Below are 16,516 nucleotides of genomic sequence, written 5' to 3' on the forward strand. Positions count from 1 at the left end.
TAAAGTGATATACAATGTATATTTACAAAAAATGTATATGGGGGATTGGAAATGGGCCAGACAATTACATTGATAGAAACCACAATCTATCTGCAATATTAAAGATCTACTCCCTAAAAAAAACATTTAGTTAAATAAGCTTTTATGCTCAGTGGAATTTTGAAATGGAAGTTATGGAACTCCCTCACATGCTTCTGTTATGGGGAAAAAGTCCACAATAAAACTGACATTAAATGTGGTTAGAGCATTGAGCCAGTAACTGAAAGGTTGCTGGATCGAATCATAGAGCTGACAAGGTAAAAATCTGTCGTTCTGCCCCTGAACAATGCAGTTCCCCGGTAGGCCGTCATTGTAAATAGAAATGTGTTCCTAACTGACTTGCCTAGTTAAATAAATCAAGTAGCCTATTCATTTCTATGCCTATGTAGGCTACTGTAGCCTACTATTTGATACAATAAATATGTTTAAATGATATCATGTGTAACTCTGTGTTGTATGTGTCTAACTGCTATGCTTTATCTTGGCCAGGTTGCAGTTGCAAATGAGAACTAGCCTACCTGGTTAAATAAAGGTAAAATAAAAAAATCACTGGAGTCATTGGAAATACATTTTTGTCACTTGTGTAGTCTACCTGGTGCTGGCAAACTGATTTAATAAATAGCCTATAACTTCAGTTTATTGTTGTTGTAGCCTCGTATTATTAATGTCCATGTTTGGTTAATGAAATTGGAAGTTATCAATTGTGTGTCATTGTCACAGTTCTATCGCAATTGCCGATCAGCTGTTATTAGAATGCATTTGTCAGATTATGTTACAGATTAAAAAAATATATAAAAACCTGTGGCAACTCCCCTTGCTGCAGAAAAAACATGTTGGGCTAGTTTATAGGCCTTGTGTGCGGGTTTTGAATAGTCATCGGTCTAGAAATGTCAGCTAAACCTGGCAACCGTGAATAGTGGCGTTTATGTAGACGTAGGTGGTGCATTTTATTTTTGCCCATTTTGTGCAGAACATTTGCAATTCACACTCCGACCTGTGAAAGGCAGCAATACGCAAAGTGTGTAGTCTGCCAGAGAACTACACGAAGAAGAAGAACAATAACAACAACCCGTGTAAAAAACATTAACATCCGGCGGCATCATTGTCACTTCTGAGAACATTTAGCTAGCTAGTTGTGCTTCGTATTTTATATTTGTTCATTTCATACAGCGACAAAAATGCCAACACTGTGTTCAGCATACAACTGCAAAAATCGCGGTCCCAAAGCTGATGTAGGATTTTTTAGGTACGTTTTACCGTCTTGCTCGAGAGACACGTTAACGCTATTTGCCGTGGTATTTTGGCAATATACCACATACCCCAGAGGTGCCTTATTGATATTATAAACTGGTTACCAACGTAATTAGAACAGTAACAATTATTTGGTCATAACTGTGATGCCTATTACTGGGTACGGTAGCTAGCTATGGTATTTTTAGCTAAAGTTATATCTAGCTAGTACAAATAACGTTAGTGTGTACGAGAAACCCTATGACAGAAAAAGCTTAATTAGCTAGATTATATGTTCTGTTGCGATACTGTTCTCTTATAAATCTACATAAATCATTTACGGATTTACTGTTCATCATTTGATACTTTTGTGATACCAATTTGCTGGTGTATTAATGTTTCTGGTAACAGTTTCCCCAAAAATGACCCTGAAAGACGCATGCGATGGATTATTAATATGAAGTGGAAAGACTGGAATCCTCAACACCACCACCGTGTGTGCTCCATTCACTTTGAAGACAAGTACATTTGCCGGATGGACAAACGTCAACGTCTCACGCCAGACGCAGTCCCGACCATTTTTGACTTCCCAGAGAACTTTCAAAAGAAGAAGGTACGTTGCAACCAAAAATGTATCTAGCGAGATACATCCCAAAGTCAGAACTCACTACACAAATAATACGGTTTATGATAACTAGATGTACAATATTTTAACGTGTGATTTAAATAAAATGTGTTCCTTCTACAGGCATCCATCCACCCACAGAGTAGAAGAGCCAGGGTAAGGCACTGGCAGAGGCTAATAACTCCTTGGCTGTATTTGGTATCACACATTGCACATTAGTGTCCATCTTGGTATTGCATTTGATGTAACTCAGCTATGTTTTCACTTGGTAAGTGAAGCATTGATATGTAAATGCATAGCCTACACACGGTATGTTTAAAGTACATGCGTCCACGCAGTAATGGTGGTCATTATCTTTGTTTTTGGCATGCAGAGTGATGGGTTGCCAGGGAAGTATACTGCTGCCCCTGCTGTTACAGTGGCTGAACTGGTCACAACACCAAGCCCCACCATCACATCAGAGACAAGCAAGCTGGCTAAAGACAATACTAAGTAAATAACCTCGTGAATTTAAGTGAAAGTTAAATGGTCTCTTTTTGGAATGCACAACATCACTGTAGAGCAGTATGGTTTCTACCTGTGTTCTAGTTCAGTTTTTTTCAATTGTCAACTTCTATTTTGACGGATCAGAGCTCCAGAAAAAGTTACCTCTTCAAGTTGGTATATCCATGTAGATGAAGAAATCCAAATGGCTGAATCCCTCCCAGGTTTCTTCCACAGTGATTACTGTCTACCACATGTGAGTGGCTCTAGATGGTCTGATTGGACTGTTGCTTTGTCAGATATACAGGGATTATTTACTGGGGTTTTGCATTATGTAGACATTTAATAACATTTTCCTCATATTGATCTTTGCAGAGTATTCGCTGGGGATTCAAAGATGATGTTGCCCCGAAGGTAAGTTGTTTGCTCACTGGAATAACCTGTAGCTTATGCTATATACCAATAGCTTATGCTAAGAATTTGATAAACAATGCACTTTATTTTCAGGTGGCATGTGAGAACATGGAGTTCCAACTTCCACCCCTCAAGCACATAATAGAGGTAATGAAGGATGTGTAAACATTCAGTCTCTAATACAGGGTTAGGGATAGAGTCTCCAAGTTGATCGTTGATTCATTGGTCTGTTTTTTTCTAATATGTCTCACTCTGGATCGAAAACCAATAAGAGTGTCATTAAAACAGTACTATACATTGTCTCCCATTCTTACCCAGATCACAGAGGCGTGGGAGTGGCTGGGTATGGACATCAGAGGGCCACTGCCCCTAACACCGAACGGACACCAGTACGTTCTGACCTTGACAGACTTCTACTCCAAATGGGTGGAGGCCTTCCCCCTGAGAGGTTGTAGCTCTACTGAGGTAGCACAGCATGTAGCTGAAGTCATCTCTCACTTTGGCTTCCCTTTTGGAATCCTTGTTCGACTAAAAAGGAAGTTTACCAGTAAGGTGAGGCAAAATATATTTTGTCACATACTTACTGTTACACATACCTTGCAACAATCTTGAGGTTGGTTCATATATGCACTAGCGGTCAATAGGTCCAGAGTGGTTCATTAGACAATCCTATGAGGTGTTTTTACATTTATTCATGTTTTAGATCAACCTTGCCTTAAACAGTCATCTGAAGCTGAGGGGGTTCTCTCTCTTATACCGTCATCGGCAAGTTGGATCACTGGATCTGGCCACACAGACCCTGATCAGCAGGTTTGTGTTTTAGACTCATTCCTTTATATGGTTTTTAATTTCATACTCAACTTTGACCATGGTGGCCTTCACCCCAACAGGATGGTGTCTGATCTTGTGAAGGACCATCCATACAACTGGGATGTCTGCCTCCCTGCAAAGGTGTTCAGCCTGTGTTTCAAGGAGCACCCCAAGACCAAGCAGAGACCTTTCTCTCTGCTGTGCTGCAAAGGACCACAGCCGGTCACCACTCCTAGGGATCTGTCTGTAAGTTTACTCTGTAGTTATAGCTTAACTCTTATCATAATGGATTGCATTTCAATTGAATGGGTGCATTTCTGCCTGTGCTTTTTATATTTCCTACAGTTCAGTCCTGCAGAGCTCAGAGAGAGTTCCTTTGCAATTCAGTCAAATCAAGAGGGTGGGCATGACACTGATCCGCAAGGTGAGCGCAATCCCTGTACAATACGACATCACACACTGTGGTGATGGTTAAAGGGATACTTCAGGGTTTGGGGAACTTCTCCTGCGTCAGATATACTTCTAGTTATCATTTTTATGTCTCTGTGTCCAGTATGAAAGAAGTTAGAGGGAGTTTTGTGAGCCAATGCTAACTAAGTAAAAAAGGAAATTGTAATGCGATTAAAAACAATAACGATGCTGTTTATAAGGAGTACAAGTACTGAATCAATGTGCAGGGGTACAAGGTAGTTGTGGTAATACAATATGTATTATACAGGTAAATAGTATGGTCTACAGCTTATCGTGATGCATAACTCAGGCGAGCAGAACCTCGAGACTTACTTAATATTAGAGATCGCGCACCAGCTGTTAGTTCACTTTCCTAAAGAGGTTTGAGAATAACTTTGTCAACATAGATATTGTTCAAGTGAGTATTTAGTGTGTTCTAAATTGTAATTGTCTTATGTTATGCTACTAACATAATTGTAATTTGTTGATCATATTGTGTTTATCTGTTATTACAGACATGGTTGGCATTGAATCTGGAAAGGAAACAGCTGGAAAGAGCACAGTTACAAGGGTCTCCTTTTTAAGGAGCAACACCGAGAGTAACAACAACACTGACGGTAACACTCATGGTCACCCCGACGGTAGCACGGCGGGTAACCCCGACGGTAGCACGGCGGGTAACCCCGACGGTAGCACGGCGGGTAACCCCGACGGTAGCACGGCGGGTAACCCGGACGGTAGCACGGCGGGTAACCCCGACGGTAGCACGGCGGGTAACCCGGACGGTAGCACGGCGGGTAACCCGGACGGTAGCACGGCGGGTAACCCCGACGGTAGCACGGCGGGTAACCCCGACGGTAGCACGGCGGGTAACCCCGACGGTAGCACGGCGGGTAACCCCGACGGTAGCACGGCGGGTAACCCCGACGGTAGCACGGCGGGTAACCCGGACGGTAGCACGGCGGGTAACCCCGACGGTAGCACGGCGGGTAACCCCGACGGTAGCACGGCGGGTAACCCCGACGGTAGCACGGCGGGTAACCCCGACGGTAGCACGGCGGGTAACCCCGACGGTAGCACGGCGGGTAACCCCGACGGTAGCACGGCGGGTAACCCCGACACCAACAGTGAGCGATCCTCTGAAGAACATCATGCCATGGAAAACTGAATAATTGATTGGATGAGCGCTCTATCGGGGGTGTAGTTTTTACTTTATCATTTTGATTAGAAACACTTGTGTTTTATGGTTGTGTGTGGCTGGTGTACTGGGTCATGATTATTACACAGGAGGATGATAGTAGGAGTTTTTGAACCAACTGGATCAATTCAAAATCAGTCAAAACATCATGCATAGCAACATAGATGATGGAATAGTGATAAGCTTATCCTAAAAGCAGTTTCTTTATTTTACACTGTAAACTTTTTTTTTTCTTCCAGTAAATGAATCCAAACATGTGTTATTGTAGTACATTATTGTAGTATAGACATTTTCACCTTACATTATTGTAGCATATACTGTAGATATTTTCACCTTACTTGATCTTGGAAAAATCCACTTTAATGCTCCTCCAACTGGTAATTAGTAGTAGGAAACTTATCTATCATCCCTGAGCTCTGACTTCTCCCACATGCTGACCTCTGACGTCACATACTAAGGAAATTAGTATGCAACAAGACATTATTTATAAAAAGCTATCTTGTTATTGTTTTTTAACACTTTGTTTACAATCATGATAGCTGTACATTGTTTATGGTTGACACAGTTTGTTGGCCATTAGCCAATCGGCGAGTTCAAAGCTTGTGACTGTATCAAACTGGTATTTACGACTTCACAACGGGTAAATACTACCTTCCCCATTTGGTTATGAACGCAGGATTATTATAGGAATGTTTTTTTATGCCTTGAATAAGAGACTGAACAATCAAAAAAAATATGCATTTGTTTATACAAAGATACTTACATTTATGAAGCATGCATTTATTATGGGTCTCTTCATTGTAGAGCATGCCGGTGTTGGAGCTTAACAAAATGTACAATTATGAAATATTCTCAAAACAAAGCTTGAGTTTTCACTTCACTGCACAAGCAGCGCTTTCGGACAGCTGGGGTGTAATTCAGTCCGCAGATTCTGATGCAAAACGTTTTTTAAACGAAACAGAATTTACCTCAATTTTCCAATAGAATTTACCTGAATGACCAATAAACTCTTGTTTTGGTTCTTAAATGGTAAACATCTCGCCAACTTGTAGTTCTAAAACCCGGTAATGAGTTACCTCTGGTTGGGGAAATAATAGGGGTTTGAAATAAATGCCTAAAATAAGGTCTGAGGAGGTCTTATATATTTTGTAATATGAGATATCAGTCAGTTAACATGACCTTTATGAATTATGAAGCGTTGTGCTTTATTTTTCATAAATACATACATTCACAGAAAGTGACGTAAACTGATGATTATTTGATATAACAATACGTTAGATTTCCTAAACCTGTGTTTACCACATACCTTATTGTCGGCGTTTATTCAAAACCGCCATTCATTTCCCCATAGGTATTGGCAAACGAACCATGGCGGAGTTCGCAAAGATGGTTACCCCTTCTGCCTGTGGAGTGAGTTAATGCCTACAAAACTACGCCATTACTAGTTCTCTGAATACCCTCCGCTGTGGTATGATCAGAGACATTAGAGAAAGGAGATAGGAATCCTATTGGGCAATGAATGAGACGCATAACGACCCACACAGCAGACTGTTGACCAATCGCGTTGACGTTGTTTTGCTTCGTCACGCTGTTGCTAAAATAATCGTCACGAAATCCGTTCCTAAAGTCAGGGTATGAGTAGAGAAACTTGCCTATTTTTTTTCTTCAAAGAACGCGATGGCACGATTCCAAAGGTATACATTACAGATAGCAAGTTAATTATCGCACATATCGGAAAATATTTGTAATGTTGTACTTCTTGTTGACAAAATCCATGCTAATGTTGAGTTTTTAGTTAGCGGCCAATTGACTCCCATTCACTCCTTGAAGGAAAGCTCTATTTGGCCAAGAATCGCCCAGAAGGCACCGCGCGGTCCATTGACGGAGCATGGGCAACGTACACAATGGTCGTTAATACGATTTCAATTGAGTTTCCTAGCTCATCAAAAGTATCTCTGGTGTTATACACCACTGTTGGATGAGAGCGTTTTGTGATTCTCGCAGTGCAGCGTGGGATAGCGGAGGCGCAACCGACCGAGAGAAATGGTGAGTGAGGAAGAGATAAATGATCTATTTTAAAACTGTGACTTGACATTCTTATGGCGTTTTGCTGCTATGGTAAAGTAAATGTTGACATGTAGAAACCGTTAATTCCCTCCATTAACACATATGGTGGGAAACGCTTGATATGGACTCGCAGCATATTAAGCTAACGGTAACTAGCAAGTCAACAGTAGCTGTTTAACTGCAATCAGCGTTTTGTTTTAGTCTAACTTGACGAGTTAATTCTAGCTCAACGTTCACTGTCTGACTTGTTAAAAAGAAATAAGTAGCTAACTTATCCTAGATCTGTCTCATGTAGCTAGTTATCTAGCCTTGGTGACACTCGAACATACTTTCCATGTCCATAGAAACTAGGTTACGTTAGCTAGCTAGGTAGCTACTGCCCAGATGGCTTGCTATTCGTTTGGTGTCAAGCGTACATGACCACACGTCAGTGAAGCATTGAGTGAATGGGCTAGCTAGCTAACGTTAGCTAACAGTAGTAGATGCCAGCCAACTGAACAAGTAATGCAATATTACCTAGCTTTTTTTTGCTGACTAGTTAGCTACACAAACATTCCATTTGCTATTTAATTAGTTAGCAAGCTAACGTTATACAGTTGCCAGCTTGTTAGCTAAAGTCATTTGGACATTTTGTATCCAGCATCGTTATGTAGCTAGCTAACAGTTAGCTAGCTACTAGCTTTGGAAGACAATGTTAACCAGTCAATGTTAATCAACTAGCTATTAAGTAACTGGTGGCAAGTTTAGGTAAAATGTGCTCATAGTCAACCGTAATTTTGTCAGTCAACAGAAATGTAGCATTTTCCTCTTCAAGTTAAGCCTAGTCTTACAGTTGGCGGTGCGGTCTTAACCAATTTACTTTGCATGATCCCCCAAACTTAAATGATGAGACCCTGTTTCTCCCAAATATTGAACTGTACTTTGCCCACTATCCTCCAGCCCTACATGTTGTCGACATTATTGGGTCCGGCCCAGGCTTGAGGCCTTTAATTAGAAAGATGGCTCTGTAGCACTTCTAATGATGAACGAGCACATGTGGGGCTGTCACCCGGCAGAAGCCTATGGTGGCAGATCTGGCTGCTGTTTGCTCAGTTTTCCCCTCTACTGAGATGTTTTAACGTCAAACAGGCGCATTGGTTCAAGAAAGGCTTCCGCATATACAAATCATAGGCCATTGACTACTAGACAATGAATGAAATGTCAAGGGCTGCAGCACGTTTCACAGTCCTATTCCAGTGTTTCTTATTGTTCACTGGTCTGTTAGCTAGCAAACAGAGCAACGGCATAGTGGTCCCTGGTACTAAAGGTTTGGGACACTTATTTTTATTATGTCTTATCTCTTTAACTTGCTGTTGTCTTAGGATGTGTTTCTGATGATCCGGCGTCACAAGACGACCATCTTCACTGATGCCAAAGAGTCCACTACGGTCTACGAGCTGAAGCGCATAGTGGAGGGTATCCTAAAGAGGGCACCGGAGGAACAGAGGCTGTACAAGGTATATACAGTGCATACCCCTTGTGGAGGACAATTACAAAGTGGGGGAGTAAGATATGGCCAGGCCAATGAAAGTCATTTATTCTATTTGTATATATAAAATAGGGTTTTCTTCTGCTGTAGGAACTCCCCAAGTCTAAGAGGAAGTTGATTTTATTAAACCCAAACACTCCCCCAAAGTCTGTTCTTCTCTTTTCTCTCTCTCCTGCCCTCATTTGTGGTGTGTGTGTGTGTGTGAGTGAATATATATGTATAGATAGATAGATTAAATGGTGAACTTGATGGTGGTGTTACATATCTACCCTCTGCTCTGACATCTCTCTTGTATCAGGATGACATGTTGCTGGAGGATAGTAAGACTCTTGGAGACTGTGGCTTCACAAATCAGACAGCCAGACCTCAGGCCCCAGGGACTGTTGGATTAGCTTTCCGTCTCGGTGGTGAGTGTTAATTTCTGTTACGTAGCATCTGTCCCATGTTTCAAAACATTCACTCTGTTTTATTCTGATGTTGAGCTGCAAGATATGGCTGTGAAATAGTTTGTTTAACAGAAACAAATTGCCACTTCCTTGCATCCCTAAGTTTATCCCTCTAATAATGCCTCTTGCTTCCTCTGTTTCCTTTTGATACTCTTTACTCTCTCCTTATCAAACAAATCTCTCCCTCTCTTTCAGATGATGCATTTGAGCAGCTGAGGGTTGAGCCCTTCTCCAGCCCCCCAGAGCTTCCTGACGTCATGAAGCCTCAGGACTCTGGCAGCACAGCCAATGAGCAGGCAGTGCAGTGAAGGAAGGAAGCAGCCAGGGAGGGAGGGACATGGGGCGGGGGATCTGGGAAGTGGTGCTTTGAATTAGGTAGGCCGGCTTTACAGACTGCTTTAGGGTAACATGCGAGTGTACCTGTGAGATCTTTAACTTTGCAGGAAGAACATGTATTCCCTCTCACACAGAGGGGAGTATTTTCATGTTATTCCTGAACTAGGCTCACGCATGTTTAGATTCACTCACAAGATCCCTCAACAAACATTTCTAATTTGTCAGGCCACTGTCAGTAAGGGGGTTGGGAAAAAATGAAAAATGCATCATACCTCCTAATTTAATTCATACTAGTCTTTTGGGGAGGGTGTAGCCTGTCTTTTGGCTATGTTGGAGATTTGCGAAGGGAGTGGCTATTACATTTTTAGAATGCCCTCTTGCTGATTGCATTGTTTTTCTTTATTCAATATTAATATTACAATTTAGCGTTTTTTAATTACTCCTTGGGGTGGTAGTATGTGGAGCAACAAAGGGTTTGTGAGTTATTAGCTTATCTAGTTAACATGCGCATGAATGGATCTGAAATAAACACATGTTGATGCCATGACATAAAATGTATAGCAGAACACATGTACTTGCACACACGGATGGACACACACACACACACACACAGAATGGTGTGAAGATTTACAATCGTCAGTTTTATTTCTAAGCTTTCCCACTATCTGGTTTTTGTTTGCTTGTTTCTTTACTTTTGAACCTTTGCACTGGAGTTCCTGTGTAATTGTTTTTCTTCTTGATTCTCTATACAAAACTGTACCAATTTGACCCCTACCCCCAAATTACACCCCCCCACCCCCCCTCTTTTGGGGGGGGCTGAAGTGTAAATGGAAACCTTCAGTGGAAAGAGACAGGAATCACTAATCTATTGTGATAAACAAACAAATTACTGGTGTCAAATTGAAATCGGTGTAAACTGTCTCAATTAGATTCAACAACCTGATTTTTGGGGTGGTTGTCATGCCCTTTTTTTAAGATATGATGGAAATGGTTCACCAACAAGCTCTTTTAAAAACAGGACTTTATGAAACAAGCAACACCTGTAATTGTCTTTTGAGTTGACATAAAAAAAAAAAAAACATTTTCTTTGTCACCTCCTGTGTGGTATATTGTTAATGGACTCTGTGAAATGCTTTTGTGCCATTCACTTTACTTGGTATTTGTCATTCATATGGTGAAATAAAGTCAGTTCAGTGAAATTGCCAGGATTGTATGATAGTGTAGTGTTATACTACAGCCAGAAAGAGGTGAGCTCTTGCACTTGCTTAATCTATTAAACTAGTTACAGCAGGAGAATGTGTTTGTAGCAGGCTGGATGAGAGCTAGTTAAATATGTAGCTAGCTCATTTATTTGGATAAAGGGTCAGGTAGGTAACTTTATTAATCTACACAATTGAGGATGAAGTGGATTAGCGAGTTAGCTATAACACAATAATAGCCAATGTATTAGTTACCTTAATATTTGTTAATAAATTACCTTGGTGAAACGTTTAGGTGGCTAGCTAGCCTGTAATTTGTAATTTAGTGTGTTGGCTGAACAAGCATGGCCTTTTGCATCAACTATATTTAAATGAATGAATTAACTAAACATCAGTAAATACGGTATTTAGCATATTTTCGGTGGTCCACTCATCTTTCGTGATAAACTAAGGTACAAATTACTGTCTCGGAGTCAACAATCTGACTGTTGTGGTTGTCATTCTCTTAAAATATGATGGAAATAGTTCGCCAACATGCTCTTTTAAAAACAGGACAACCACAAAGTCCTTTTGTTGACATACAAAATATTTGTCAGCCCCTGTGTGGTATATTGTTATTGCTATCGTTAATGCACACTATTCTGTGAAATGCTTTTGTGCTATTCACTTTGTCATTTATATGGTGAAATAAAATCCGTTCAGTAAAATTAGGAAATGTTCAGGATTTTATGATAGTGTATTATACTATCGCCAAAAGAGGGTGATGTCTTGCACTTTTTTACTGTATTACGCTAGCTACAGCAGAATATATTTCCCAGAGCCTGTAGGGATGGGCATTGGCAGTTGAATCCGAATAAAGGAGTTCATTGAGTTTAGTTTTCTTTATTTTAATGATTTGGGCTGATACAGCCAAAACAGTAGGTGGCAGCATGCACCTATAGCATTTTTCTTCGTACCCAGTGGTGTCAAGTACTTAAGTAAAAATACTTGAAAGTGCTACTTAAGTAGTTTTTTGGGGGGTATCTGTACTTTACTATTTATATGTTTAGCAACTTTTACTTTGCTACATTCCTAAATCAAAATAATGTACTTTTTACTCCCTACATTTTCCCTGACACCCAAAAGTACTCTACATTTTGATGGGAAAATGGTCCAATTCACACACTTAACAAGGGAACATTTATTTATTTTACCTTTCTTTAACTAGGCAAGGCAGTTAGGAACAAATTATTATTTTCAATGACGGCCTAGGAACAGTGGGTTAACTGCCTGTTCAGGGGCAGAACAACAGATTTGTACCTTGTCAGCTCGGGGATTTGAATTTACAGTTACTAGTCCAACGCTCTAACCACTAGGCTACCCTGCCGTCCCTGGTCATCCCTACTGCCTCTGAACTGGCTGACTCACTAAACACAAATTATTTGTTTGTAAATTGTGTGTTGGAGTATGCCCCTGGCTATCTGCCAATAAAAATTGTGTCATCTGGTTTTCTTAATATAAGGAAGTTTAAATAATTGATACTTTTACTTATGATACTTAAGTACATTTTAGCAATTCCATTTACTTTTGATACTTAAGTATATTTAAAACCAAATACTTTTGTAGTATTTTACTGGGTGACTTTCACTTTTAGTCATTTTCTATTATATCTTTACTTTTACTAAAGTATGACAATTGACTACTTTTCCACCACCGAAATAGTTCGTACTGCAATAATATCAAAGAAGACGACCCCGTACAGTAGATGGCGGCAATACACCAATAGGTGTAGTCTGCCATAAAACTTTAAAGAAGAAGATTATATTTTTGTTTTTAGCAGGATGGATGAGAGCTAGCTAGCTAGACAGAACAAATATTTAGCTATCTAATTTATTTGCATCTCAGGTGTCGGGTATCTAACTAGTAATCTACACAATAACTGAGGACATAGTGGATTAGCAAGCTAGTTAGATATAACGCAATAATAGCCAACTTAATAAGTTAGTTAGTTACCAGTATCTGTGATAAGTTACCCTGTATTATACATTTTAGATCGCTAGCTAGCCTGTAATTTAGTGTGTTAACAGACCAAGTTCTGAACAATCATGGCATTATCCATAAACTATTTAAAGGAGTGAATCAGCAAAACAAATCAAATATTAAATACGGTATTCAGGATAACGTTACCGTTTCGGTGGTCCTCTATCTAACCTTTTCCACTGCGCTCAGCACCACGCACACGCATGGATAATAATTATGTTGAGTCGGCTGGTCGAGCTGTGCTCGAAATGATGCAGCGTGAATGGGAGCCTCTTTCTCAAGACGAACTGGAGCAACGATTGGACCGAGCAGTGGAAGAAATTCTGGAAGCTGACCTCCTAGCAAAGGTTCAGGACCAGCCTGGACCAATCTACCTACAACTGTCTCAGCTGGTGGAAGAACCTCAACAGCAAAACCAAATTCGGTCAACAACAGAACTTACAACACTTTCTCATGTAGAAGAGGAGTCTGAATCTCAACAGTTAACTGATGCTGAGGAAAACGCTGCAGTTCAGGTAGCCTTCAGTAGGCCTACTTTTCTTCATTGTTGTGGCTTGATCTATTGTTCCATCCCCACACTAATGCAGATTTGAGATGACACCATTTGCTTCATTTGCTGTGCACACATCTGATTTATGTTTCTTTTCATCTCTCAGTACATTACAGATCTCCTCCAGAATTCAAACTCAAGATACAATCAGAGCCGTATGGCAGGACGTGCCCGCTTATCCCTGTCTCACACTGTTCTCCTGTCCCTTACTCTCCTGTCCAAGCGCCTCAGCTATCGCTCTGTGTCTACCAGTTTCCGCCTGGAAAAAGGAAACATTCATAGGATCTTCTTTTCCTTTTGTGAGCGTGTGAACACACTTGAGGACCAACAAATTAGATGGCCAACTGGTATGTAGACTGCTGTTCAATGTGGATCAATTACAAGTGTTATACAAACTTTTTCAGCAGGGACCCCATTTTATCTGCCAGTATTTCTGTGGACCCCATTTTCCCCCCAATAATTTCTTGCCACCCCAAATCGGATGACACAACCTTAAAATCAGTCAATTTAGATTTGACATCAACAAATAACATGAAATTAATTACATTACTTTCAAAATGAAAAGGCATCAATACATTTACTCAAGAAATGTTTTCCAATTATCTTTCTCAAAAACGTTTGTATATTGTCCCATACAATTTTTTGTATGGGACAAAAAATTTGAATATCACTGAATTACAATATCCTGAAATGTTCACCTTCAAACAATTGACACATTATTTACTCCATCACCTGTGTTTGTTTCTGGTCCTTCTCTCCTCCAGGCATTGAGGCTGTTGAAAACCTCCCCCCCCTCTCCAGCCTGCTGGGGAAAGCCAAGGGCTTGGAAGAGAAGGGCGTCCCCAGGGTCCTGGGAGTCTTGGGGCACACCCGCATCCCCATCCGCCTGCCCATTGGCAAACAGGATGTGGAGAGCATGGTGCCAGAGGTAAAGAGGATGAAGAAGGAGGCCCATCCCGACTCCTGGCTGAACCTGGAGCTGGTGTGTAACCATACAGGCAGGTTGATACACTGCAGAATCAGCAAGGGATCAGACCTGGATAGAGCCAGTGCTCTGAGGGACAAACTCAAACAGGTCCCTGAGATGATGCCCCCAGGGACCTGCCTAGTGGCTCGAGTTGGATATCCAGCCTCTGCCCAGATATTGACCCCATACGTAGTGGGTCGTGGCCCCAGGGGAAATCTTTACAACAGGTCCCTGGAAGCCCATTTTTACCTCCTGGACCAAGCTGTGGCTGACCTGAAAGCCAGATTTGAAAGGCTCAGGTATTTGGACATGGGGAACTATGAAAGAGCCAAAGCAGTTGTCCTTACTGCTTGCATACTCCACAATGTATTTCTGGACATGGGGGAAGTGGTCAACGGACAGGTTGAGAGGGAGGCAGGGACACAGGAGGGAGAGGGGGAGTGTGATGAGGAGGGTGTGAGGAGAAGGGAAGCCATCGCAGATTTGCTGTACAAAGAGTTGGATTCTGGAAGTACATAAAGTGATTTAGAATTTTTGTGTTTGTATTGAGATAAACAGCATTTATATTGAATGTTTTATTATAAGGAAGAGTATCACAGCAATATCTTGTATTTTATACATATGTAGGATTATTTGTATCCTATGGCAGATCTATGTACAAATGCCCTGTGTAGCCTTCTTCTCATTCACAGGTATTACAGGGAATTCCTGCAGTCAACTCCTTTGTCAAATGGTGTTATTACAGCATAATAAAAACGTATACAATGACAAATCATGACAACACAAAGTAGCTGAATGGTTGAACGCTTAAGAAACATTTGCATGATGCAGTCTTTCATTCTATGCACAAGTTCAGTGAGAACTCCTTTGCTCTGGTGTGCTGTACTGCTACTCTGGCAGCTGGAAACTGTTGTTTTGACTGTGAGACAAACTGGAGATTGCACGGGCTAGATTATTGATGGCCTCTATCTTCCTCTCCTCCAGGGCCTTCTGCTGGGCCCACATGTTCATCTTCCTCTCCTGCAGCTCCATGTACAGCTGCAGGACATCCTGGGGGGGCCTGGAAGCAAAGGGGGCAGCTGTCAGGGAGGGTGTAGGGAGGATGGGGGTAAACCGCTTGCTGGCAATAGCCTTGCCCAGCTTGGTCCCGTTGAGTTTGGACCTGCGCTGTGCCTCGATCTCCTCCCGACTCTTCCCCAGGACCTCATGCATGGCCTTGAAGAACTCCCAGTGGACACTGTGGGCCCCCAGTCTCTTGGACCTCTCAGCGTTTTTCCTGTATGTGGCCAACATGTTACGCCACTTCAGATCACACTCATAGGCCTTGACTGTGACATCTGTGCTCCCAGCTGCCCTTAGCTTGGCAGTCACTCTCTCAGCCACTGTCTCCCACAGTTTCTTTTTCTTGCACACTGGCTGGTCAAAATCCTGGTCCATTTCGAGGCGGGTTTGGACAAGTTGCCATGTGGCTTGTAAAGTCCATACAAACTCTGGAGAAGGGAAGTTGATAAATGTGTGTATATAAAAACAATATGATACAAATAAATGACATGTTTTGTTAAATGTTGTTTATTAAATTGTCATGTGTTTTCCTCGTAGCCCGTGTGTTTACAGAAACTTGCCCTATTGAGAAACTTTGAGAGCCAATTAAATTTATTCTGATAAATATCAGTGATCAACCACAAACTCATCGAGCACCTCGCAAATAACGATGTACGCAATCTGCTGACAAGTTGCACTGACCTGCTTTCGATTTATCTGGATCCAAACTGGACACCGTTGGAGTTTCATCTACTTCAATACTCTCTGTTACAACCGTCTCAATAACATCCATTGTGTTACTCAGTGACAATGAAATTTGTTTGAAGTAGGATATGACAAGCAATTCTAACCAATCATTTAACAACTGTGCTATGGCATGCGATTATTTCCCCCCCCGCATCAACTAAAACGATGAATATAACAACCCCATACTTGTTTCCAGCACCTCCCAGTGAGCGTAGCTATTGCATCGTAGAGCAATATGGAAAATGTAGTTTTTACAGTTCTAATGAAACAAGATTTATTTTGCTTACTTAACAACAATCACCGGTTTCTATAGATATGGCTTTAAACGAGGAGTTATTTATTAATGTTTTGGGAAATGTTATTTTTC

The 16,516-nt window shown here is 41.2% G+C and overlaps 4 protein-coding genes across 5 annotated transcripts; 3 read left to right on the forward strand and 1 right to left on the reverse strand.

Moving 5' to 3' along the window:
• The first annotated feature begins 1,091 nt into the window (after nucleotides 1-1,091).
• LOC106606893 (uncharacterized) lies at nucleotides 1,092-5,506 on the forward strand. The gene is made up of 12 exons (XM_014203349.3): nucleotides 1,092-1,285; nucleotides 1,681-1,882; nucleotides 2,018-2,050; nucleotides 2,268-2,386; nucleotides 2,525-2,633; nucleotides 2,753-2,791; nucleotides 2,885-2,938; nucleotides 3,110-3,343; nucleotides 3,495-3,601; nucleotides 3,682-3,847; nucleotides 3,947-4,025; nucleotides 4,567-5,506. The coding sequence occupies exons 1-12, from the start codon at nucleotides 1,218-1,220 to the stop codon at nucleotides 5,217-5,219; spliced, it is 1,863 nt and encodes a 620-aa protein (XP_014058824.3). The 5' UTR covers nucleotides 1,092-1,217; the 3' UTR covers nucleotides 5,220-5,506.
• Nucleotides 5,507-7,251: 1,745 nt separating this feature from the next.
• Nucleotides 7,252-11,696, forward strand: elob (elongin B). 2 transcript variants are annotated; one of them, NM_001141486.3, is given in 4 exon segments: nucleotides 7,252-7,295; nucleotides 8,678-8,812; nucleotides 9,143-9,251; nucleotides 9,486-10,080. In NM_001141486.3, coding segments are annotated over 4 exon segments (360 nt in total). In that variant the 5' UTR covers nucleotides 7,252-7,292; the 3' UTR covers nucleotides 9,599-10,080.
• An 899-nt stretch (nucleotides 11,697-12,595) lies between these two features.
• Nucleotides 12,596-15,924, forward strand: LOC106606891 (uncharacterized). Its single transcript, XM_014203347.3, has 3 exons — nucleotides 12,596-13,359; nucleotides 13,501-13,741; nucleotides 14,159-15,924. Exons 1-3 carry the CDS (start codon nucleotides 13,048-13,050, stop codon nucleotides 14,878-14,880), a joined length of 1,275 nt encoding a protein of 424 aa, XP_014058822.1. The 5' UTR covers nucleotides 12,596-13,047; the 3' UTR covers nucleotides 14,881-15,924.
• On the reverse strand, nucleotides 14,922-16,363 carry LOC106606892 (uncharacterized). Its single transcript, XM_014203348.3, has 2 exons — nucleotides 16,105-16,363; nucleotides 14,922-15,851 (listed from the first exon to the last, which is right to left on the reverse strand). The coding sequence occupies exons 1-2, from the start codon at nucleotides 16,193-16,195 to the stop codon at nucleotides 15,250-15,252; spliced, it is 693 nt and encodes a 230-aa protein (XP_014058823.1). The 5' UTR covers nucleotides 16,196-16,363; the 3' UTR covers nucleotides 14,922-15,249.
• Nucleotides 16,364-16,516: the final 153 nt, after the last annotated feature.

This window comes from Salmo salar, chromosome 06 (genome assembly GCF_965601325.2).
Source record: "Salmo salar chromosome 06, fSalSal1, whole genome shotgun sequence".
Taxonomy (NCBI): Eukaryota; Metazoa; Chordata; class Actinopteri; order Salmoniformes; family Salmonidae; genus Salmo; species Salmo salar.